Source organism: Boleophthalmus pectinirostris, unplaced genomic scaffold (assembly GCF_026225935.1).
Source record: "Boleophthalmus pectinirostris isolate CB_2022bp ecotype Guang Dong unplaced genomic scaffold, ASM2622593v1 HiC_scaffold_3, whole genome shotgun sequence".
NCBI classification, from domain to species: domain Eukaryota; kingdom Metazoa; phylum Chordata; class Actinopteri; order Gobiiformes; family Gobiidae; genus Boleophthalmus; species Boleophthalmus pectinirostris.
The window spans coordinates 39,424,614-39,451,393 of NW_026571299.1; the positions used below are offsets into that span (position 1 = coordinate 39,424,614).

The 26,780-nt window shown below is 38.0% G+C and overlaps 1 protein-coding gene across 1 annotated transcript; it reads right to left on the minus strand.

Annotated features, from left to right (window-relative positions):
• Positions 1–414: 414 nt before the first annotated feature.
• Positions 415–25,871, minus strand: fbln2 (fibulin 2). The gene is made up of 17 exons (XM_055160544.1): positions 25,771–25,871; positions 22,958–24,725; positions 16,373–16,490; positions 15,851–15,980; positions 14,647–14,833; positions 12,090–12,299; positions 11,375–11,482; positions 11,065–11,163; positions 6,401–6,535; positions 4,915–5,052; positions 4,386–4,529; positions 3,841–3,969; positions 3,613–3,738; positions 2,548–2,664; positions 2,345–2,473; positions 2,025–2,148; positions 415–1,860 (listed from the first exon to the last, which is right to left on the minus strand). The coding sequence occupies exons 2-17, from the start codon at positions 24,642–24,644 to the stop codon at positions 1,500–1,502; spliced, it is 3,942 nt and encodes a 1,313-aa protein (XP_055016519.1). The 5' UTR covers positions 24,645–24,725; positions 25,771–25,871; the 3' UTR covers positions 415–1,499.
• Between the last annotated feature and the right edge of the window lie 909 nt (positions 25,872–26,780).

Genomic DNA, 26,780 nt, shown 5'->3' on the forward strand with positions numbered 1-26,780 from the left:
GACCAAACCCTGATTTGTTACACACACTGCAAAAATAAATGAACAAATTTGCTACAGTAGCATCTTTTTCATCTGCAGACGGCATTTAAACTTCACTGAATAACTGAGTCCAGGAAAGTGACAAGCTGCAGTCATTACATGGATTTTGCATGTTTCTTGTAAATCAAAGCAAAACTTGAGCAGCAGACAGGCAGTGTCACTTGTCGAAAAACAGTAAAGCAGATTATACATTAAGACGCTTCACTAAATATAGGTTTAGTGTTAAGTCCTGTTCTTTGCTCACTGATCAGACCAGTGTTTTCTTGAGCTGATATGGGAGACACAGCCACCCTATTTTCCTGTGCAGGGGCTATCATCCCTGCGTGGCACATATTGTGAAAAATAACAACACACATTTTCCAGGTGGGAGTTGTAATCTGGGTGTTCCACTTACTAAAGCCAAAACGTGAAGATTTACCCATGTGAAGCATTTATTTAAAATGGCTGCAATAATGTATGGACAAATTCTGTTATATATATCCACTGTCCACAAGATGGCAATGGTATTCCAGTAAATGTTTGAGTCTAAAACGTCTAAGTATTTTTATTGAGTACAGTGGATATGGATTACTGAGTTTTCCATGCCTATATTAAACCATTCATATGAATGTTTTGTGTAGACAAGATTGCATTGATAATACCCTGAGATAATAACAGCGACGTACATTAGATACATATAATAGTTAAGCATACAACTACAAAATAAATTCCTTTTTTGTACGGTGCAGACACAATAAAGGATCCAAGGGGAAGTTGTCTGTACTTTGGTTGATCAAATTAAAACAATATTTACATCATAGGCTGGACATAGAAACTGATTTTTTGGTTATAACTGAAAAAGATGCAAGTGCACTTTATTGGACCAAATACGTTTTTGTGAATTTGGTAAAGTTTCTTACAAATGGATGTGGTCAGATGGGGGTGCATTGTCATTGTAACATATTTATAAATCAAATACAAATTTAAAAGGTTAAAGCCAAGATAAGAGGTTATCCAAATATTATATGTGCGATCAAATATAGACAATAAAATTTGGTTGCCAGAGTACAAAAAATTGCTTTAGCAGTAATGGGCTAATAGTGGCAGTAATATTAACTATTCTTTTCAAAAACCATCATCCAAACCAATACATAATCAAACCACTTTTTTTTCCCCAAAAAATATAATGAAATTAAGTAAATACAATTAGAGTTGTTTTTTTTGTTTTGTTTAGTTTTTTTTTTAACATTCTTAGGACATTTCACTTGCAAATCTGTTTATTTTAGGGAATGAAGATGTGTGACTTGTGTGCTAGTTGTTTAATGAATATTTTTTATAATTGAGTATAGATCTCTTTGACTATTTTTAGCTGAGTAACAGGATTTTGGCTATAGTTCATACTGTCCATCATGTTTCTTTTCCTACATTGCTGCATTAACAAAAAGCACCATATGAAATCTTAAGTCTGTAGGTTAGTCTGCTCACATTTGACTTGATGTAATGAAGACATAGATTCTGGCCAGAAAGGAGGTGAGCGTGCCTTGTCTCTGCAGCTTCATCTCCACATCAATGAGGAAGTCCTGTGGCTCTCTGATCGCTCTCTGTATGTAGACTGCTCCTGTGTGACTGTTGAGTTTGCCGGTGCTGAAGTAGCCTTCTTCATTGCCCTTGGTGATCTTAATAAAGATGTGGTCGCCAGCATAAGTGGGAGAGGGGCCTATCCTGAATATCTGTGCGGGTACAATGATGTTTGTCTTGAAGCTGAGCTGGTAGTAGGTGATGCGCATCGGTGAGTTCCGACAGTCCAAAGAGTTGGGGGGACAGCTGACCCTTTCACAGCGCCTGTAACACACACGGGTGAATTTCATGATGGTTAAAGATTAGAGGAGAGTGTTGTACTTTAAGCTGTTGTGACTATTCACCATTTTCATACATCCTGTGACACACTGCGAGTATAACAAATATAAAGGTAGCAAAATTGTAGTGATTCTGAGTAGTCAACTCACGTGTCAGTCACTTTGTTATAGTTGTGAGGACAGTCAAAGGACAGACACCTGAAGCCCCCCTGGAGATTATAGCAGCTCTGTCCAGTGGAACAGTTATGAGAGCCAGTTGTGCACTCATCAACATCTGGAAAAAAGTTTAAAAAACAACATTTGTATTAGTAAAAATAAAAAACAAAACAAACAAACAAACAAACAAAAAAAAACTCAACATACCATGGATGCTGTGATCTATCTGGGTTTTGAAGCTTTTTTTTTAAAAGTTCCCACCCACCTTTGCCAACTTCTGCTTATGTAAGTATCAGATGTATTTGGTCCCTCACCTTTACATGTGCGACCATTTGCAGCCATGACATATCCATCAGGAGGACACGTGCACCGGTAGCTGCCATCAACATTGACACACTGGAAGGCACACAGGTTCCCCATACTCTGAGTACACTCATCTATATCTGCAAATACCACAAATCACAAAGTTTAACACTGAGTCTTGCTCTAAAAATGTGAACACAACTGCTGATGCTACCTTCACAAGTGCGCCCGTCCTCCTTCAGGTAGTAGCCTTGGCGACAGTAGCACTGGTATGAGCCGTAAATGTTGGCGCACTCTTGACTACAGGGTTTTTTCTCGCACTCGTTTATGTCTAGTGGACACATACTGTATAATTAGATTTGGTGAACACATATTAAGCAGTGTGTTAATTAGTAGATCTTTTTTACAAGTTAGGGCTGTGCAATTAAATTAAATTAAGTAAAAATTTAATCAAGGCTGACATTCAGTAATTTCTTGAGGAAAACATTTGACATTTCTTTTCATTAAAAGTCTGAATAGTTTATGTTCAGGAAATGAATAGTGAAAGTCATGTCATTCATTTTACATGAGACAAAATACAACTGAGAAAACTACAGTATATTGGCGAGCACTTGTATGAGCATAGGAGTCTTTGTTTCTGTCTTTGATTTGTAAGCATAAGACCAGACTTATGCAAGTTATATCTCTGCAGGCTGAACAGAAAAAAAGTTATCTTGAAGCTGCTGAATGATGACTGACTCCCCTGAACCACCAACAACATTAAACTCCATCAGATCATTTGCTTTGACCAGCAAACCTAAATTAAGATTTGAGAGGTGTTTGGTTGCTGATAACAGCAATTGAGTTCCCTTGATTTTGGCACAATATCCATGCTTCAAGACTTCTGCATGGATACAAGATGAATTTTACTAGTTGCCTGTCTTTAGTATTTCTACCAGAGTTAGACCTGTTACTACAACAAACATTGAAGCATGATAGCATGATATACAGAGAAATATTGCAATCAGCAATTATATTGAAACTACTACTCACACAAAGCAGAATAATCCCAGTAAAACTATTTTTCAATATACAGTATCATTAGAAGGTATGAGCTGCAGCAAAAAAACAGCAGAATGTACCAATAATTAGAAAGAGCAGTTTATTCAACCCTCTACAGCTCAAATCATTAGAATTCACAGGCAAGTATATTGTCTATAAATAAATAAAGAACGCAAGAAACAAGACCAATCTGAAAATCTGTTAAACTCTGTTAAATACCACTAATTGCTGTTATTACCTTCGCAGTTTTTGCCATCAGGTGCTAGGGAGAAGCCGGAGGTGCAAGAGCAATGATAAGATCCGGGGGTGTTCTCACAAGTTTGGGAACACAGGCGCCCAGGAAAACGCCAGCATTCATTCACATCTGTAAAAAAAAACATAGTTCAATCATTATAAAGTGTGACCAGTGAGGGCCACCTAACTAACCAAGTTTCTTCATCAGTCTCACGGCTTTAATGGCACTCACCATTACAATGCTTGCGCAGGGCGTCATACTGGTATCCTGACTGACACTCACAGCGGTAGGAGCCCGGGTGGTTATGACAGATCTGACCAGCTCCACAGTGGTGAGATCCCACCTGGCACTCATCTACATCTGTGCAAAGAATCATAAGCATGAGAGATGGTCAGATATGGATATTTTAAGCTGAGATAATGTTTAGTTTTTATTCTTTATTTTGGATTCCTATTTGTTATTACTGCAGCAATAACTATTCATCTTGGATCCACATAAAACACATAGACAATATAAGCTTGTCTGGTATTTGTAACCAGTATTTGCCTTTATCAATTTAAAGATTTTTAAATGTATGACAAAGCCTGCACATTGAAGTGAACTGTATTATATTTATATACAGTATATGTCCTTCATGTAAGCATGGGCACATAATAACCCAGTTTCAGTGGTCCTTAACTGACCCCCTTAGCTCTGATCCCAGAAGAACATTCAGTAAAATTTTATTTGTCTAGTCAAATCTCAATGACAGGGCTGGACAAAAACATGCTCCTCACCGACACATGCGTCTCCTTGGGCATTGGCGTGGTAACCGTGGCTGCAGGTGATGCTCTTTTTCTGGCAGGTGTAAGAGCCCACAGTGTTGATACAATGAGAGCCTGGACCGCATGGATCTGCTCGACTGCTACACTCATTAATATCTGTGCAATAACAGGATAATTCAAATCATGGATAACAAAGGCTTTTCTACTTAAAGGTCCTATATGATGCAAAATTGATTCTTGTGAGCTTCTGGACATATTAGAAAGTTGTTAACTCATCAAAAATAGACCTGGAGTTGTGTTTTGTTTCATTCACATGTTTGTGTAACCCTTTATTATTAGTCCATCTACATCTCCAAAGCTAAAAATGCTCTGTTCCACCTTATGATGTCATGAAGGGGTAGTTTTCAAGTGAACACTACTTTTTAGTTTTAGTACAGTAGAGATTGGAAACATTATAACAGAAAATAGCATAATATAGGCCCTTTAATATACACTCTCAGCAGTTTGACAGTCTATCAAGGAAGTCTGATTATTAACTTACCAATACAGTTCCCATGGGGGTCCTGTGTAAATCCAGTGATGCATTTGACTCTAGGTCGACAGCGAAATGAACCTGGCGTATTTTCACACACAAAAGTCCCTCCACAATTATGAGTCTGTAACTTGCACTCATCAATGTCTGAAAAGATAAAAAAGAAAAAAAAAAAGAAAAAAGTTGTTATTATCAGCTTCTGTACCTGCAGCCTAGGAGTTGTCCAGTAGGTGTCACTGTGGCTCAATGTATGAACAAACCGGTGAATAGGCCATCATTCCTTCCTGTCAATATTGGAGTAAAATGTGCAGAAATACCACTGCATCCAACTCTGCAATTAACTCGGAAAACTTGTAATTTGACAGCTATTGAATCTGGAAGGGATGGATGATGTTTTATTGGAGAACTTGTCTTGCTACTTTTTCTTTTTCATAGGCAATTTCTCACAGTTTATATCTGGTCTTTTGAGATAAATGCCACAGCACACCGGGTCTTCATGCTTGCGTTCTCCTCCTTTGTGACTTCAGAGATGGATTGGTCATATCCGAAGAATTATATTACATTTTCCTCATTGTTGAAAATAATTTTCCAAGACTTTTCCAGGTTATTAAAAGTTGTAACTACAAATGGTACTCTGTGTATTGGGCATAGTTATTCCCCTGGAGTCTACACTTGGAACTATTTCAGATATAAACTCATTCTCCTTTACACATGGAGAAGTATGGGTCCATGAGGAATGCTCGAGGACAAATGACTTGCAGTTATTTTCCGATCAAATTAGATGAAAACAATACAAGGGACAGAATGATATAGCTGGAGCATTCTTCAGTGTGTTACAATGAGCCTTGGGGTGAAACAGTGCAGCTGGATCTGAAAATGACCGCACAAATTAGGTACAAAATGAGATCACATCATGTGGAGCTTTGATCAAATCTACAGTGAGTTGTTCGGTGTACATGGCCATGCTATTATTGATACTATAACACAGACAACATCTCCAAAAAATCAATTTTAGTGATCCAGATTTTAGAGGGCCCATATCATACATGTTTCAATAACCCTTCTAAGTAAGTCTTCTTGTGAGTTATTCATACGCCTACAAACACCATATTGATTGACCAATGCATATATGAATCCCTTATTGTCCTCCATTTTAGGCTTTTCACATATCCTCAATCCCTGCCCAGACCCCATACTTGTCATTATAAATATACACATATATATATATATATATATATATATATATATATATATATATATATATATACACGTACAATTAAAAATGTCACATTTTTCCACAAAACATATTGATGAAAATCATGTGCTACGGCTATAAAGAGGTGGGTTCTCAGAGATCTGCAGGTCCGTTGTCTTATTACGAAACAATTTTAGATCAATAACAGAGAACAAAATGTATGTACATTTGTCTATGTAACAGTAAATTGGAAAAAGGATTAATAGTTATGGAGTGTATAATGTTGGTATACTGACTCACCCTCACAGCGTCCGTTGTTGAGCCGATGTCCTGGGGCACAGGTGAGGATGCGCTCACACACAAACGAGCCCAAAGTGTTTCTGCAGCGCTGGCCTGCTCCACAGCTGTGAGGCAGGCCCAAGCATTCATCCACATCTGCAACAGAGGACCACTGTGAGACTTAGCTATCCAACCTATAAGCTCCTCCAAGTACTCTGCATCACTCCATCAACCAAAAATGCACTCAGTGCAGATACTCCTTATCCTGACCCTGAACCAAGGTCTTCACAAGATCAAGATAAAATGAATCAAGCCATCGTTGAAACTTCTTGACAGGTTGGCCTGATACAGGCTTCTTTATGGTTCAAAGGTGCTTTATCCAACTTCTCTGATCGAGAGTTTGTCTTCTGCTTGTCTCCCTGGAGATGTTATTCCTTTGCCTGGAATGTGCCACAGTATAGCATTAAACTCAAACATTAAACATCTATCTTCATGGAGACCACCTGGTGACAAGTTTTTTTTTAGTTTTTTTTTTTTAGAAATAAAAACACTAATCAAATGCTAGATAGATAAGTTTAATGCCACACAGGATTATATTCCAAGCAAATCAATAAGCTCTTTATGGAGACAGCAGGTAGCGGGCCATCCCCCAAGTTAGTGCACCTTTGAGGATCAGCTTGAAAAACACACACACACACACACACACACAAAAAATGTGTGTGTGACATGTGTTTTAGCAACCAAATGAAATACTACATTTTATCCTTCAGAAATATGGGCAGTACTTTAATTATTCAGCAACAGCAAACAGTAGTCCTAGGGTAAAGCAGCATTCTGATTCATATTCATATTCCCATCATTGCATCAACATTCTGTATTTGTGCATTGGAGACCAGATATATCAGCTTTGAACAGGAGCAGCTTTGCAAATCCCATGACTAATTAATATGATCTGGTGCGGGGCGAAATGTTTCTGTTTTTGTGGTTAGTGTCACACAGTTGAGAGCTTCTGAATCTGTATCTGACAAACCATGCTGATTTACGACACTGGCGCATCATTTTGCATCAGTGGATTTCTTATCATGCACAACAGTGACTAGACGATGGGCCGGGTGCTCTGATAGCTCTGGACCAGGACTGCTGTTAGTCAACTCCATCTTGTGCATCTGTGTTCATTCTGGCACATGTCACAAATCCAGGTTTAAACATCAGTGCAGAATCCACCATTCCACTGGGAACGTGGTAGAAAATACTGCTATACACCTCTATGAAAAAACCCAAAGACAAAATGGAACATATTTTCACATTTTGTTGCTCAGTCTGTGGATCTTTAGAGATGTTGCAGCTTGGGGGAGTTTAAATGTTGTGTCTTGTAGTCCACAGAGAGACCACAGTGTAAAAGAAACATCTGAGATTCTCCTCTGGGAACATCACCTCATACACAGGCCTGTCTGTCAGCATACACAAGCTCTAACATGCAACGTGTCATCCTGTCCAGGGACTGACACAAACACCCAGGCTCCAGGGCTCCTATAGCAAATATTCTGTAAAACCAAGCCAACCAACCAACCTTGATCTGTCTGACTAATGTTTTTTGTTTACGGCTTTTGCACTAAAAATAGCTTCCACCAGGAAACAAATTTGTCCTCAATCAAAGAGACCCAACACAGACATTTGATCATCCAAAGAACAAATCAAATCCTTGTACCACATAAATGTGTATCACTTACCTATGAAGCAGTGTCATCACCATTTACAGACAAAATTAACAATGTAGGACAACAAATGTTTCACTGTTTTCTTAAAATATTGCTCTAACTGCATAACTAATCAGGGTCATCTGAATAAAACAATAAGACTATGAATAAATGTAGTATCCGCCATTTATAAGTAAATTATTTCATGTTCAATGGTACATAACAAGACTGAAACAAAACTAAACCTGACAAAAGCAGTGTCTGACCAATGGGAAATCCAAAACTTATGCCATTTCTGCTTTCTTAATCAAGAAAGTTATGAATGAATTTGAACTCCTCATACTGAAACAGTCCTGATCACTCTCTTTTATTTACTACATGCCTGATGCCCACACTGTTTATTGGAATAAGTCCCTTCATTCGGTTCTCAACATGGGGATGGTGGCCACGAGCCCACCACTCAGCTCTAGTGGACTGCATTTTCCACTGCATCATTCAAAACACAAATGCCTCAAGGTTCCTGCATTCAATGCTGGCTCCCCTAGGAACGCCACATTACATAGTGGTGAGTGGCGAAGTGAGCAAAAATGGAACAAAGAGGCTATTTTCTGACAAAAAGCATGATTGCTTTGCTGAAAGGAAAAGGGTTTATAAAATAAGGGTTATTTTTCACCCCAGACACAATGCCCTGTCTAAAACAGCACATGCTGTATCAAAAGTCTGCCTCCAATCAGTTTAGAGGGAAATATAAATAAGTACCATGTCTATTATCTGTTCTCTATCCCTGATTATTTTAATTACTTTTCCATTCCAGCCAAGGGATCATAAACCAATAAAATTTTGGTGTGAGTCCAAATCTTGGTTATAAGGAGGCCTTAAGATTTTAAATATATGTCAAATAGATTTTCCTCACTTTAGGAAGTGAGATGTTTTTTTTTTTTAGCTTTGTTATGATGACCTTAAATGACCTTTCAGCTTGTATTTCACAGTTAAGAGGAGGGCGAACGTGTAGTTTGATTGATATCAGAACAGAGGAGAAAGTATTCCAGTCATGCAAATGTAATAACTATGTCTGTAATCTGCGGCATTGGACAGCACTGAAGGTCTTAGTGGGAAGAGCATCATTAAGACATTTGAAAGTATCCAAAACCAACTAAATGTGAAATGGTCCATGATTCTGAGAACTCCTCCACATCTGTCAAAAACGTAGATGTGTAAAATGCAAGTTTCAGCATCGAGTAAGGAAAAAACAACAAAACTGTACAATAAAAAAAAAATAAAATGTTAACACACCTCAACAAACCATTAATTAGAACATTCACAAGAGTGTAGACCCATAGAAACTAGTCAGTGCAATCCCTCTTTCATCCAGCTCGGGTCCAGGGTAGAAAAGAAAATGTTTCTGAGGTAGTCATCTGGACAGTAGCTTTTCTACCTGATATACTTTTATAGTCAAATAAAGGTTAAATAAATAACAAAGATTGGGTTAGTTTATTTGCCATTAGTCGCACATCAAAAAACCTGCAAAAAGCTGTAAGTGCACAGTGAGACATAAAAAACAACCACATGAACAAATAATAGACATCTTTACAGAAGACTTATTGACACTGTGAAATAAACAAGATACAAAGATTAAGTAGCTAAAATATTAAAGTGCAACATCAAAGTTCAAAATGCGTTGTTCAAGAGTATAACAAAAATCTACTACTATAAGATATTTAATACAGGTTTTATGCTATGTTCTTTGCAAAAACATAAGTATGAATATTCCACTCGTACTGTTGGACTGGTTGTTGCTCTAAGGACACATTGCCCAGATTTTCAAAGGTAAAATAAAGATTAAAGTTCAAGTATAAGGAAATATGCTTAGGTTAAAATATCTGGACAGGGCCTTGGGTGTTCTATTGTTCCTTCATGTCTCCCTTACACTCTGCCCACCCAGCTCCCACATGTGGAAACAATCTGGAATCGCCCAGCACTTTGACAGTGTGCCTGTACAGCAATACCTACTCACACGATACTAATGAAACGAACAGTCTCCAGTTTAAATGTCACATTGAAATTTCCAATAGCATGTATGTTTTGTGTATGTGTGTGTCAAACTAAATAAATGGTACACAGCATGCTGAAACTGCAGGATTTCCGGTCATCAGTGGTGTGAATGGCTATAAAAGGGTAAATTTACTGCTGAGATTTGTGATGATGATGTGGGAGGTTGATGAGCGGCTTTATATGCTGTAGTTTTCAGTCTTTAAAGGGCACAGCAACACAGAGAAAAAAAGGATAATATTTTCCAGGTGAGGGCACAAATGCTGCATCATAGTCTAGAATTTCAGCATTGCAATTGATTATAAACTACTAGAAAGGCGTAATGAGTTTTGCATTTATTCAGTCAGTGTATACACATAGTGCTCGGTTTGGTAGACACTAGTTACTGTAATTCTCTTTCCTGTCCCTACACTTTATCACATGTCCATCACTTGGATCTCACATCTCAAGAGATTCAAATCATATTAAGTATGTATATTCTCTCCACTGCAAGTTATTGGATAAGTACTCTTTATGTTTATAGTTAAATCACAATACTCTTAAATACACATTTTACATTACAGGAGACACATTTTTCTTGCTTCTAGTGGTAGCATTACAACTTCATATATTAGAATCTGAAAGCAATCAAAAACTGAAAAATTGCAGAAATTTCTACAATATTTAAGTCTGACGTTGACCAGTGACATTTTCGCAATTTGATTTTCTAACATTCTGTTGATTAAATCAGCAATTTTGCTTGTTAAACCCTGCAAGGTGACTGCTGTGATTTTGAGCTGTACAAAAACTGAATTGGACTGATTGGACTGATTGCGTGGTAGCATTATGGTTTAGGAGGAAACTAATGTCACTTTCAGCGAGAGTGATTTCAGATTGATGTATAGAACTCAAATCAATGGTACACTTATGGTCACATTATGTGAAATGCTGAGCTCATACCTTGACAGGTGCGTCCATCAGTCATGAGAGAGAAGCCTGGGAGACAGGAGCAGAGCGCACGCCCCCCAATCACACTGCACTTCTGACCACACTGTCTATCTGCAACACAACACACAAACCTACATGACCACATGACAATTAATACACTTTGATTTTAATTAGGACAAAATACCAGATAAATATACTTCCATATAACTTGTGGCAGAGATCTTACACTGTATATTTTTTGGCATTTCATTTAACATGTAAGGCATTGACTGTTTTTGTTCACCAATATTTTTGGTAGCTAATGTAACCAAAGTGACATTACCTTCACATGGGTTGAAGTAAAGTTGACTGCTGGTGGTAGTGGTCTTGGTGGTGCTAGTCTCAAAATAGTCATCATCTTCTGTTACTCTGTTGTCTTCATCAGGGCTCTCTGTAAAGAGACATGGTCCCTTTAATTTGGAAAGTTCTTCTGAACTTGACTCCACATGGAAATCCAATTTAGAAATCTTTGACCAGTCAAATCCTGTTCTCTTCCTTGCAAAGGGCCCAGAATATATCTCCAAATATAAAGTCAGGGCAGGGCACTTGTCCCAAGCTGCATGTTTTTGTCATTATCCTCATGAGTGCAGAGAGGTCTCCATATAAATTATGTTTTATTTGAGGTCGTTGAGAATTTTAATGAGGGCATTTCTGAAGCTCGTGCTCAAGTGCCACACTGCTGTATGATAATGAAATCAATTGTAGTATAACTGCTGAGTAATCACCAGAAGATGACTACAAACAAGCACTTTCTCCATATAATTTGTAAAATTATATAAAAATATAAGAACTAAACATAACTGAATACCAAGAAGAACTTGCCACAACATGGACAAACATGTCTTTACCTGTCATTGTTTAAAAGCATCAAAACATATTCTTTGTCTTTTGCAATTTTACAGCAAAGCTAAATTTATTCTTATATGGTGAAATTTGGTTTATGAAATATAATTCACAGACTGTGAGTGGAAAGCACGAAGTCTCATAGTGTGAGTGACCTGGTGTACAGGAGTGTCCGTCTGGCTGCAGGGAGTACCCATGATGGCAGCCACATTGGTACGAGCCATAGATGTTGGTGCAGGTGTGCTGGCACAGCTGTCCCGCGTACACCTGGCAGTGGTCCATGCCATCCTCCTCCTGCTGTGTGTGTGCTGACTCCGCTGTGGCAGATATGGAGAGGGCCTGTCTGGGGAGCGGGCTGTTTAACACTGGAACAGAGAGAGGGGTGGGTCCATGAGGGAGAACAACCCAAATTAGAGACAACAGCAGAAGTCTGGTTAATGTATGAATGCTCTAACTCTGTGGAGCTGATATGAACAGACAACATCTGCTCCTCCCTGGCATTCACATATGCATGTTTGCTCTCATTGCAGCTCCAATTTCTAAATTACCATAATTAAAAGAAAGCACCAGTCACCAAGTGCTCTGGTAAGGTTCAGGGGTGAGTGCAGAACTGTGGGACAGAATAAACATGTAACTAAGACTGTCATTAGTATATACATGGCACATTGTTGCTCATCTTCACTCAGCTTTTCAAGTTAAGGCAATCAAGCCTCTTCCTCCCAATTTCTTCCTCAGTGGCCAGTCTGGGCTCCACCACCAGAGTCTAAGGTCCACCACCAGAGTCTAAGGTCCAAAATATGACACACTCAATAAATCTGTCTAACAGTTGTCTCTGATTAGTCAGTCCAGTGTGAAGTTGAATAATACAGGATCTCATCACTGAGCCTCACTCTAAACACATAGATATTGTTTCTTACTTAATGTATGTCCCTAACAATAGAACTCCATTCACCTGTCACCATCCCAACGCCTCACAACACACCTCAACAACACCACTCTGTGGAGCTTACCTTTTCCTCACAGTCACTGGTTTACATTCAAAGGAGCAAGCCGAATGAATGTTTGCTTTTTAATTAAAAGGTGGTGAGTCACAGACTGAGAACATATCCCCTCATAGGAAATAATTACATCCTTTTTTCATCCATAAAGACTGACTACACACACAAGGCATTCACAGCTTTGTGCAGGTTAATAACCTCCCAACCAAAATGACTTCATCTGAACGTGCCTTTAAAGAGAGAAAATAGTCAACAGTCAGTGGCCTATTAAACTTTTCAAAAAGACGTCAGTGCTGTGATGTTTAGGACCTTTACCTCAGATACAACTGTCTCTAATAAAAGAAACCCAGCTGTGCACAGACGTTCCAAATGTGTGGTGTTAACTCAGATGTTAAGTTAACAACCTGCTTGAATAATGACATCTGCTGCAAGTAATCAAAGGAGCAAGGATAAGGACAAGGAAGAGTCTGTGACAATTAAGACAATCATTAACAGATGAAGGAATGTTCAGTCTGCAAATCTTTATTTATTTAAGTTAGATAAATTGTGATATAGCTGGTGTTTTTATATATACACACACAGTGCAAACTTGTTATTTGAGGCAAAATACATAAAATGTATTATTCCTACAAGATAATTCACCCCACTTATAAAAGATAACTGAACCTGACTATGGCAAACAAATTGTGTGTCAAATAAAAATCACCCTTTTACAGTTTGCATATCTTATCCATTGATGTTAAAGTATACAGCAAAGAATGGAAATTCTAGTACTAAAAAAAAAAAACTTCATTAAACTTTCATGTGCAAAACAAACTGAAGCTGATACTTTAAAGAGCATGTTTGCATGTGTATACTGCAAGAAAATGCAAGCTCACAATTCAGGGACCTCAGGACCTCAGGTAAAAGCATTGTCCTGTCTCTCCATAACATTCTGAAGTACAATACGGTCACCCACTGGCTATTAAATGGTGCATATCTTATAGAATTCTGCTGTACTGTATGTGCCTTTGGCTTTATGTCAGAGTCGAGAGTAGACAGTTGGAGTCAAAATCTGGCAATAATTGAACCCAGCTTTGGTGCATTTTTGCTTTCACATTGCTACCTTCCAACCAGTCAAACTGCACTTGGGCAGATGATCAACGTCTGTTCAAACATCAAAACGATTTGGAACAGGAAAAATATTGAACAATATTTTGGACAAACACACCTTTGTTTCTTTCAACAACAACAACAGCACTTTTAAAGTCATTATCACCAGTCATAAAGAAAGGATGCAGTGCAATGGAGGAGAACTGAGAAATAATAGAGAACTAAAACAACAATGTGAAAAGGAATTCTTCTTTCTGTGAATTGAAAGGTCTCCCTTTCCCTATGTTACTGTACCTATTTCTCATATTTTTTTATAAATTGCTTTAGAGTTAAGATAAATACAATGGTAAAGGTAAACAATGAATGTGAATTATCTTTCTTTTATAGATTACTGATAACCATCACTGTATCACATTCATCTTTTATTTTATTATTTAGGCCTACATGGAAATTGTACTCTTGTATTACATAAATGTGATGTGCCTTAACCCTATTGATAATATGATCTGTGCTGCAATAGTACTTCAAAAGTAGTTATTTTATGCAGTATGTGTATATGAAACCATAGTCATAGGCCATGGTATATGTAAATACATTGGTAAAGTGCCTGATGTACCTGTACCTTGTCTAGGTCGTGTGGTAGCTTGAACACTGTGTTTACTCCACAGGAGGGTGTGGCTGGGGGCTAGTTCATCTTCGCAGCAGGTCAGGAAGACATGTCCACAAGGATACCCCAGGAAGTGGTGACTGTCACAGCTCAGACCCTCACGCCGCACCTGCACACCCAGGGCACAGCAACTGCAGCACACCTGGACACACACAACACTGGAGGGTAACTGTTCAGCTAAATTTTTCATTTTAGAACATACAGTCAGTTGCAATGAGTGTGTTTATTATAGGAGTTGAACCAACAACCCTTTAGTAATGGAGCATAGTTGTAAAAACACAAAACTAAAAGTATCTGGTATGACATCTGAATATAAATAAAATATTGTTGGCGTAGGCAGACAGCTGAAGGAGAGAGTCATTCTAACAGAAGTATTCACAGGATCCAAGGCTGAGATTTTAGCCAAACTTGTCAGCCTGTTTGCAATTACTCATAAATCTACTATGGGAAAAGGAAACTTGTGGAAGAGTTAAAGATACAAGCCAATGGAACTTCAACTTATCTTTTAAAATCTCTTGTAACATTTTAATTTCCCTTTCATTGCACAATGGCAAAGTTGCAAATACAGTACAACTTTTTCCCTCCCAGCCTGCTGACATTTACAATGGAGCCCTCTGTACCAGGCAACAATGTATTAGATCAGTTGTTGAAGCTTTTACTCACTGGCTCACTGGTTACTTCACATAAAACCCTTTAAATGCCCAGTGGAGGAAGAACAGTGTTATATAAATGTAATGTTGAAAAATACAGGGAAAAAATGTAAATTTCTCTTTTGTCATAAAGTGTTTAAGAATCAAATGAGATTGACAGACATGAGATTGTCTCTGATTAATTAAGTGATAATGAACTTTAATGTTACGAGACAACAGAATATAACCCAGTGTGTCTTAATGGACCAAACCCAATTCTAATGAAAAGTTTATTTAAATGATCTGAATTTAACAATCCTTGTAAACCTCCTGCAATGCATAAATCTGCTCAGCACCTTATGCCACAATTAACAACACATTAGATCTTATAGACCATGATGCACAACATGAGATCTTAAAGTTTTATTCACTTTATGTCCACGAAGCATTCTAATAACCATAAGTCAGAGTAATGTACTGAATAAGGAAATGTGCCTTTGCCTTGGTGCTCATGGTCGACTGGGACTTGCCTGATAGGAGTCATCTGGACATGGGGCTTCCAGGTCCACATCACAGGGGCTCCCTGCACGGGCAGCTGTAACACCAGACTCACACTGAATTTCCCTCACTGAGCTTAGGCAACACTGCTTCTGAGCCAAACTGAAACAAACAAAAAAGACACTATGAATATGACCTAATATCATCCCTGCATGCAAACTATTGGCTTGGTGTGCCTTTTACCCTCAGGAGTTGTGATGGATAACAAACAGGCATAAAGTATAACTAGCTACATTAGACTCATTTGTTATGGACAATGTTATCTTTAACATTCAAAATATTGTCTGTACTGTCTTGTGGTGTACTTTTTGCACATGTTTTTCAAATGTGCTTTTTAAATACAAATAAACTAACCTAACCTTAATTTAAGGGATTACTTTACGATTTAGTAATTCATCTCCTTCTTTTAACAATAACATTATTCTTTTAACATTATTTTTACATATGCGGTAAGAATTTGTCTTTTCCCAGGTGAAAGTTGAATGCATACACACCTGCATATAGTGAACTTGTCATTGCTTAATGGTGGCATATTAACACAGTGGTCATTCTGTTTTGCCCACTTCTGTCCAGCAACACAGCAGCTCTGGACTAGGTCATCCTCCACTTCACCTGCAGATATGTTCCCAACAGTTATTCCAAATTACCTCCAGTGCACAGAGCAGACAGGAGCCCTCACACAAACACACTGTGAACTCCAGGAGGTCTCAAAGGTGCCTTCAACATTTCATCACATTCTCCAGAGGTAAAACTTAACTCCGAACACACAGACTTTATGAGGATTTTTTTCACTCACAGAGTGGAATTTGATATGTATCAGGTTTAAATGGCAGCATATGGAGTGGAAAAAGCTGCTCTACTCACTTTTTTGAAACATATGCTCAGAAAACAACATATGTTTAGAAACCAACAGACTCAAAAGATGATTGCACAGAGGTCAGGCAGTTTTCTGGGGCATTGAATGTGACTAGCCATTAAAATTACAAATCACATGTTGACAGTTCAAATATGTCTTAACATTTTGAAATGCTGTGGTTACTAAAAGAATGTACAGTATGAACCTATAGACCCAAAGCCATGAGATCCTTTCATCCACACATTAGTCTGCACCAGCCAGCTTAACAGAATTTGCATATTCGCCTTAATCTTAAAGCAATGAAATGAAAGAGCTTTGTTTTTTCAATTTCAGAACATAAACCTAATTTATGTCATCCCCAAATATACTGCAAGCAAAGGAACACATTTGCAAACATTAAACTACAACATGCAGCTTCCTGTTTGGACTTTATTCCACTAATGAATCACAGAGGCATCGCAGAATTAGCTCCACATGGCTCTCACTCAGATCAGATTTAACAGCGTGCTTTATTCGCTTTATGTGAACGACTTTGTTTTCACCTCAATAAGCCTAAACTATGCTAATCTATTCAGCACAGTGTACGTTCAGAAGTATGTCTGATACTGCCATTTTATGTCCCACTTGGAAACTTCACTAACTTCATTCTGCTCTCTCATCTGCATAATTCATCAAAGGGATTCTGTATAACAAATTGCGGGGAAATAGCTAAGTTAATTGTTTTCTTCTTCAGGGTTTATAACGGCAGAATGTGGAGGATCAACTTTAAACTGTCTTTGATCCGAGGTAAAGTACGGTAGTGTCTGTTTTATAGACAATGAAATCGAGCCCATTTCTGATTGAGGAACAAAGGGAGGAATACTAGCATAGAGTTGGACAGGTGTTGACCACATGTGGCAAAGGACTGTTGACTGACACATTTTAAATAAATAAAAAGTATACAAATATCTCTACGGGCACGCCGGTTCCAGCAAGTTTGAAGAGGAAGATACTTTTACATGTAATTATAGAAGTCATTGACCAAGGACTCAGCATGCAAAAATTATTTAATAATTAATAAAGGGTATGTGAGATGAAAGGGAGAGTATTTGAAAGAACAAATTAAATACTTTATTTGTTTGGGCATTTATTTATTTTCTTGTTTGTATTTGATGTTTGTGTCATTATTTTATGCTGGCTTTATTGTTTAATTTCAAATCCATGAAACCTCTGTTCAAACCTCTATTTAATCATATCAATATTTTTGAAAGCCGTTGTCAGGCCACAGCTATTGTGTTATTGGGCTGTATGATAAATAGATTGATTTGAATGAAGGTCAAAGAAGGTCAGACATGCTAAAGAGCGCCAGTGTTTGTTTAATGAGAATAAGCCCTGTGGCAGATATTAAACAAAACCATGACATTATCTATAGAGCAATGAAAACAAGGCTATTTATATCCACAAAAACAACTAAGAAGATAATATTATCTTTAAAAGCCAAATACAGCAGCCGCTCTGATAGAGTCAGGCATGTGTTAACTACAAGATGAGCGACCCACTAAGCATCCCCATTCCAAGATATCCTTCAGTGGTCTCGCAAAAATACAACAAGAAAATCTAAGAATACTGATGACTACACACATTTTTGGAAACAGTTTTGGTTCCACTGGTCTGCTTTTGTTCATGCAGTCCATACATTTTTATCTGGCTCATTCTAATCATTTCAGCGCTCAATATCACAAACCCATTGGATCATACCTATTGTTCTAGTGCAAGTAGAATATTGAATTTCTTGCCAGACAGTGAAGTGAGGGAGGGCAGTTCACTATTAACGCTAAATATTGTGACACAGTCTCTTTATTCAGGCTGTTAGATTGATAAAAAAAAAAAAAATACACAAAATAAATGTCTCAAATTATCCACAAATATTTTCTGCTATATGTTATGTCTTTCCCATGACTGGAGAGTGGTGAGATTCCAGGTCTGAGAACACGTGAAGCCCTGGAGAGAGAACACCTCAGCTCATTAGTCAGTCTGGACAAACAGAGGCTTGTCTGCAGAGCTGCCTCTCAGACATACAGTATGTCATCTGTGCACATCTGCATCACATCTGGACATCATCTCACACTGTCTCACACACCCAGGCCAGAACATGAATGTCTTATGAACAGACAATAAACCATGAATTTATTGATACATAACTGTCTGTTTGGATTGGATTATTAGCCCTCAGACAATGACTATAAAACCAGTTGTAGGGTGAGTACATATGGACTTGAAGAACGTGATAAAAAAAAAAAAAAGTATTTTGCAAAATGCACACAGAAAACTTCGATCAGTTTTTTATTTTTTTTTATTTGTACATATCTTGTGTGGTTTTGTGTCAACTGAAAAATCTTTCAGAGCCTTACTTGTATTTGCTTTGTTAGTCCACTTAGCCCCGCCTTTCCGAACTGTCAATCATTAGCCAATATACACTCAGTGTTTGAGTCTTGAATATCGTGTCTGTTGCTGCTTGACCAGCGAGATGCTAAACTTTATTAGTTATATGTAACTGATGACAACTTCTAATTGCGATAAATATTTGTATTCTTAAATTAAATGGTAAATGTGCTAGGAAATAAAAAAAAATTCTGTATGCTCATTTTGTATTCTTTATACAGGCCAACCTTAGTAACCAGATTCCTTATTTTTGTTTGTGGATCCATGTAAATTCCATCTCAAATATAGCCCTTCTTTCTATTTTTCACTGTTGTTTCTGCAAGTGCTTGATTAATAGCTTGCAGAAAGCTGCTGTCATAACAGTGGCTTCCATATAACTGCAGTTGGGGGATCAGCTGCTGAATAGCTTTTGACATTTACTACTGCTTAGAATTTATTTTAAAATATGTATTTTATTAATCCCAAACAAGCACAAGATAATCTGTTAAGCATATTCAATATTTTACAACAGCAGAAGACAATCACAAGAATAAAAGTTAAAAATTAATTAATGAATGGCAGAGAAGATGGAGTGAGTAATGACAAATTGTATGTTTATTTTTGTGGCTGAATGGTTAGGGTCACGGCTTTAGTAGTGTTTTTACAGCGATAAAACAAACAGGATCATGGGTAATGTCTCAGAGCAATGTGAGGAGACCAGCATGCATTAGTGTGTTTACCAAGAACAGCTCAGATTCGAGATTGATGGTTTAGAATTCATCAGGCTACAATGGCAAAGTTTGAAAGAGATTACAAGAAAACAAAAGTGACGTGAAAGTCATAATCTTATTTGAAATTTTGGCAAACTGTACATCACCGTGGTTCAGACTTTTCATGCATTTTTAGCTGTAAATGTGCTTTATATGTTATAAGACACTATGCATGGTCGGTTCAAAGAATGTAATCTGAAATCTCTGGAAACCGATGACTTCCACTACATACTATAAACAGTACTTGTGTCTGCTGATATGTTATTATGATGCTTGAAGCTACACCTATCTCAGGCTCAGGTGAGAAAAGACTGTACAAGATGTTTAAACCCCCATATCCTCTTTCTCCTAATACGCAACTTTTCAATTTCTCCAAATTCCTCCAATACCTCCCTTTATTTTCCTTGGTCCTCATAAAAACCTCAGCAGGTGTAATGTTTCCGTCATACCTCAAAGAACTGCCCATCCTCACATCATCGCTCTAGTAAAGTGCACAAAGAACCACTTTTTACTGCCAACTTGTAATTAGTGGCTTCCTGACAGAGGAGACCTGACTCCTTCTGCCCACAATCACACCCATCAAAGCTATTTCATTTAAAGGGATATATTTCTCAAAGTCATCACATTTAGAAGCTCAGGTGTAGTTTTGGTGTGACTGGTGTGACTTCCTGTAAAGGCAACAAGAGCTGCTCCATTGGGTTAGTGTTCTCTTGGATAATTACAGTAAGAATACACACTTTGACCTTTATGTAAAAAATTCTTCCTCTCTCATTGCAAAGTTGTGAGTAAATCTTCACTATTTCAAACATCTTGAGCTCTAATCCATCACCAGTCTAAAGATGAATACTACTGTTTATATACCAAAACAAATCATCATTTTGTTTTGTGGCTTCAGAAAATGAAAGGTTAATTGTATTGTTACTGTGCTGATTACAGACACGTGCAGCTGGTGGCCTTCATTCTGCTTTTAGGAATAAAAAGACATTTGTAGCTCACTGAAATTAGCTAAATCAACAAGAAGATAAAATATCATTAGACAGATTTCAACTAAGAATTGTTGTAGTGATAACAATTAGATTATTTCCCCACAAAATACTTGCTATTCACTTGACTACTAATGTACCTCTGCCATTAAGCCTTCTAGGCCTTAGTGTCTAACTTTCTGATGAAACAACTGCACCAAGTGAAGAAGGCTTCCACATATTCCAATAACAGAATGGAACAGAATGTCTTTGGGTGGAGGTAAATGTAATTAATATGCAAGATGAGAAACAATTTCATCCAATGTTTATCCTTAAAGTTTGGAAACTAGAATGTTGTACTTTCCTTGATGATTAAGTGAGCAGTCCTATCAGAAAACAGCGTATAGCTTCAGTTTAGCACGTGGTTTGCATTATCTTGCTCCCGCATGATACCTCCAAATACTGCAATGAAATGAAGATGGATAGCAGCAGAGCCAGCCATTTCCTGGCAGTCATGGCCTGGACTGACATCACATGTTAGAGATTCTCACTCCAATCATTTCCACTCACATTACTCATGTGTAATTGTAGATGAAATACTTTGATTTGTAAGAGCAAAATAATCCACCAGCAAATGACTTAAGTGTCCTGAAATGAGTTAGGAACTACTAACAGAGACATAACTATGTTTAACGTCTAACGCTGAATCTATAGAACAAAATGTATTCAGAGAAATAGGCACAGAGCCAGGTTTATGAAAAAGTGCCAGTGACAGATGTTAAAGACTTGTTCTGCATGCTCCACTGCTGCTACTATCGTTAGCCCATATACCACTGACTGATAAACTGTATTATCAGCCATGGGGCGAGCCCTGTCCTGCCCCATCACCTGCCTGTGGGCTTCAGCACTATCTGAGGAGGCACAATCTGTAACAGAAGCAGCCTGCCATATAAAGTGATAACTCCACAGCTAATGCAATACATTCTCAAAAAGACTTTTCATTTTTACTTAAAAAAACACACACACAACTCTTTGCAGAACACTTCTTCCACTGTGTAATTATTATCACTGAATACAAAAAGTTCTTCTGAGTTCTATAATGGCCTACAAAGGCAGAACACCGTAACATCACGTTTGGTCAAAAATTAGTTAATGTCATTTTGGGGGTATATGAGATCTCCTTTATCATGTGAATAAATATCTTGAGCCAATTTGATGTTTTAATGAGAAAATATGACAACTGGAACATTCAAAACCACATGAGAAACCATGGCTTTGAAACGTTTCATTTCAAGTGATTTTTCTCTGTTTCACACTCTGTAGGGCAGTATACTCATCTATGATTCACCACTGAGCCAAATACTGGTTCTACAGGGCTTTTTGCAACAATATTTAGAAACTTAGTCTTGATAGTTTAAATTTGTTTTAATTACTTTTTATTTGTACCATAATGGGACACCCTCACAGGTCTGAGCACAGGAGATTTTTTGTGAAACTCCTTTCAATGCAGGTTGCTGTTATGGTGCATTTTCCCTGAAAGAGCATAAGTAGCTGAGGTAAGGGCAAGCCAGGATTTATGAATGGACTTAAGCCCTAACTTCTCTGAGTGACTCCTGTGGGAGATGTGAAGTAACAAGCAAAACTTCTGGAGGAAAGTGCCAAACTCAGGGGTGGTGGAACCATTAAATGGGGCGATGTATTAATTTAGTACTGCCAGCAAAAAAAAACAAAAAAAAACTATCCAAAACAGGAGATGTGTGAGGTAAAATGCACTTCACAATGTACTCTGCACAATTCTTTACTAATAGGCTTCTTTGCCTTAAATATGACCACATTAAGACTTCCACTTCAATCAAATCCTTTTCATATCCTCATTTACTTCAATCACATAACTTGTGTGCAACAGTCAACATAAATACACTATTCACTATCCATTACCATGGCCAACATACATCAGAGTCAACATTTTCTCAGTGAGGACCAGATTTTAGCTTAAATCAATGAGCAACATCACATTTGACTGTGCATTGACCACCATTTACATTTACAACTGTAGCCAGGGTGAAAAATTATACAAATATTCTAACTTACCTTCAAATGTGCCTTTTAATCCGAATTGATCAGAAACCTTTCCCTCTGATGCCACTTTCCTTGGCTCTTCCATTTTAGGAGCAACATCAACAGTCTTGTCATTGCTGTTTTGGTAGGTGCTGTTTACATCTTGCTTGAAATGCAACAGTGGTTTGGCAGTCGTGGCTAAATAAGATGGAGTTGTTGATGTTGATGTAGTAGTAGTTGTAGTAGTAATAGCTGAAGCAGTAGAAGTAGTAAATTCTGGGGTGGTCTTTCTATAGGTTGGAGTTGCATTTCTGCTCTCAGTTTTCTCATTACCATCTTCCTGTATGATTGGTTTAAGATTATAAAACACATTGTAGTCCTGGAGCCCTGTATCATTTTGCAAAGGCACTATGTCTTCACCCTCACTGTAGTATTCATCCTCAAACTGCTCCTCTGGGCCTGGGGTAGGAGTTACCTCTGTGTGTTGACGTGGGTTTTCCAAAGTATATGATGGAAGATTAAGGCTATTTAAAACCATGTGTCCATGGTCTTGACTTTGAGTAGAATTGATTTGAACTCTCAAAGACGTTTTGTCTTTGGCCTCTGAATTTTCATGAAGATTTACTGAGTTGTCTAAACTTGGATCTTGTAGAAGATTTTCACTGCTCATTTTTTTCTCTAGTGGAAGAACAAAACTACCAACATGCTCATGTTCCTTTAGAGGGTACTTGAAATCTCTCAGGTCTGTGATTGTAGGATGCTTCGAAAGTTTCCAAGACGTAGTGACATCTTCAGAGTCCTGTGGCTGAGGAGTAGTTCCTTCAGAAGCTGTTGAGATTCTTGTAGGTCTTCTTGCTCCAAAGTAGTCGTGAACTCCAAAGCTCTCTTTAAGTTCTAACTTGTTGGTTTGGTCTCCGTTATGGGGCAAGTTATTGTCTTTGTTGAAAGGAGTAAAAGAAGCCAAAGGATCAGGGTAGGTGTCTGGAAAGTCAGTGGGTCCATAATCATAGTCTTCTAGCTCTTCATTGTCCATGTCAGGTGGTTTGAAGAGAGGTAGATTCCCCTCAGAAGGAACATGATGGGGTGTGGGTAACTGACCTATATGATCTTGTTGGTCAACCATGTACGGATAGCTGTTGTGTTGAATAACTGACTCATCCTGTGGTGATCCAGGTAGCATTGGTGTATGGACCTTCTCTGGATTGCAGTTTGGCACAGGGTAGCACATAGGCGTCCCTCCTTCATTAGGGCAATGGCAAACCTGGCAAGGATTGATGTGAAAAGAGTGCCCTGCCTCAATTTTTTGTCCATTGTGAATGCAGCCAATTCGCTCACACTGCATGCACCCATCGGCAGGCTCAGACATGTCTATGCAGTTTGGGGGTATTTCAGGGCAGCTGATATAGTGGCAACTGATTCTGCCACCCCCTGCTGGACAGGAACACTCCGTGCTACCATAATCTACAAAGTAAGAATCACCTTCTGGAACTTTCCCATTCTTAAATCCAGCATTTAGACAATCATAGTATTGGTAGCCTTCACAAGTGCAGCCTTTGTGTAAGCAAGAAGCACAACAAGCACCTGCTTCCAGAACCTCCTCAATGCAGTCGTTCAAAAGAGGGCAGTCCACGCCAGTACAGTCTAGCTGGCAATGCAATCCAGGAATAGAAATATATACGACAAATAAAAACTTCAGCAGTGTTTTTGCAAAATTGGCCATTGTCGCAGATAAAGGTAAAAGTCTTGTGTCCAAAGCATTAGGCTGTCTTCAGTGACCCAGACATACTGATTCGTGATTTACCTAAAAGAGAGGAAAGCAAAAGCAGACACACATAATTTATTCTTCACAATATATGCGGGCCAACATCTGGCTTCAGCATTAAACTCAATGAGTTTAGTTTTTTACGACCTTGAACTGTAGCTGGCTAAACATTAGGACAGGTCCTCATTACCATTAGCTGCATTCATATCCTTTGAATCACTATGCAGTTGAGGAAAATATATTAAAAAAATAGTTTGGACCATTGCCAAAAGGTAATGCTTCTGGAATATTTCTAAAATAATCCTCATTATAATGTTGTTAGCAAACAACCCACATGGCCTAAATGAATGCAAATGGTTTTCAGGACATTTATAGTGTTGCACTCAGATAAACAGAGAAGCTAAACAGATACACAGACACTTTTCAAGGGGAACAATTTCTTATTGCCAAGAAACCCTTACTGTATGCAATTGTGTCACACATTGTTAATATCAATAATAATATCATGTAACTTTACAGTTAAATCCCACAGTCACACCATATACTGTGTATAAAATAGAAATGGCTGCAACATTTCCTCTCTGTAAATGTTTAAACTTTCCCGTTTCCTGAAACAAACCCACATGGGGACGGTAACCCTGGACTGCTCCCAGATTTTGTCACTAGCTCAGCAATCTGTGTAAAAGAAAAGGATGTACTGCGTCAGTCAAAGTGACATATAGTTTAATAGCAGCTTGCAACCCACACAAGTGCAAAGAATGCGAAGGACAAAGCTGTGAGGTGAGTGATGGGGGTTCCTCTGTTGACTCACTCCCAGCTGATCTCAGCTGTGTTATGCACATGGCAAAAGAGACTGTACATGCAGAAGGGCTCATTTTCCTCCACAACAACAATGTTTCTCTGTCCTGTATTTATCTTGGGATCAACATACTGATTCATCATAGTTTTGCACCATTTGCTTCATTTATCCAGGCTTGGGACTATCCCATGTGGCTGACTGATGAATAATGAGTAAGTAAACAGTAGAAGTAGCCAAGATGTTAACACATTCCATCTTATAAAAACATCAACTTCCAGAACTTACCACAAATTGTCTTCTTGTGTAAAATTAAAATCCAACTTAAAATCATGAAAAAATAAATATGTGTCCACTGAAACAGTGCATCTCAACATCCAACAGTTAGCTCTCAGCTAACAAAACTGTTTAATCTTGTAAAACCCAAAAAGAAGAAGCCCCCATCGTATTACATCTACTTGTTGCGTCCTGGTGTGAGAAGTGATATTCTGAGGACTGCTGTCTGTCAGTTTTGTGAGGCTCAAAGTGGGAGCCTTTTGTCCCAAGCAGAGACGCAGCAAGAGAGAGGCAGGCGGGGGCAGGCAGGAGACCGGGGGAAGGGAGGAGGAGGGAGCCCAAAGTTTCCCCGGCTGGCAGGAGGAAATCCCATCAGGAAGGTCACTCCACAGACCATAGAAACAGGTCACAGGGTACCAGTCATTCCCAGCAGGTAGCTTACAATGTGAAGTTAAAACTGTGAGTTACATAGACAGTATGGAACAATGGGTAGGAGGATCAGAATCAAGGACAAAAAGCACCTAGAACAATGGTAAAAGCTACCCAGTTGAAAACAAATACAGCTTGTGAGACTACTAAATGAAATAAAAAGGCTTCAATGCACAGTTTTTGAGTCAGTAATGAATAATGAGTTAAAGGCTGAGTGATAGTAAGGTATGCACAAATGTGATATCAACTATTTCTACTGTAATTTTTTATTTTATTTTTTACAAAATGGAGAGAAAGAAAACATGTGAAAATAAGGGGAGTACACTCCGTAAAACTTTATATAGCTTGTATATAGATGAGATATATTTGTTTTACTATATTTCTATATTTTATTTTTATTTGTGTATATACATTTATATAATTATGCCTTATTTCTTTTATAGTCTGTTGCTATTTTTGCTACTTATTTTGAATGTGTTATTACCATTTATATTTTTGCTCTTTGTTATTATAGTGTGATATGTGAGCTACTGTGCCCAAATAATTTCCTTTGTGAATCATGAAAGTTTGGAAGTAAAGTTGAAAAAGTTCTC

What these genes read in the sequence shown, in the direction of transcription:
- fbln2 (XM_055160544.1), bottom strand. Translation starts at nt 24,644, where the DNA reads ATGGCCAATTTTGCAAAAACACTGCTGAAGTTTTTATTTGTCGTATAT. An exon ending in GACAAGTTCACTATATGCAG is followed by an intron (nt 15,981 to 16,372) that starts GTGTGTATGCAT and finishes TGTTTGTTTCAG; the next exon opens with TTTGGCTCAGAAGCAGTGTT. An exon ending in AAATGGTCGCACATGTAAAG is followed by an intron (nt 2,149 to 2,344) that starts GTGAGGGACCAA and finishes ACTTTTTTCCAG; the next exon opens with ATGTTGATGAGTGCACAACT.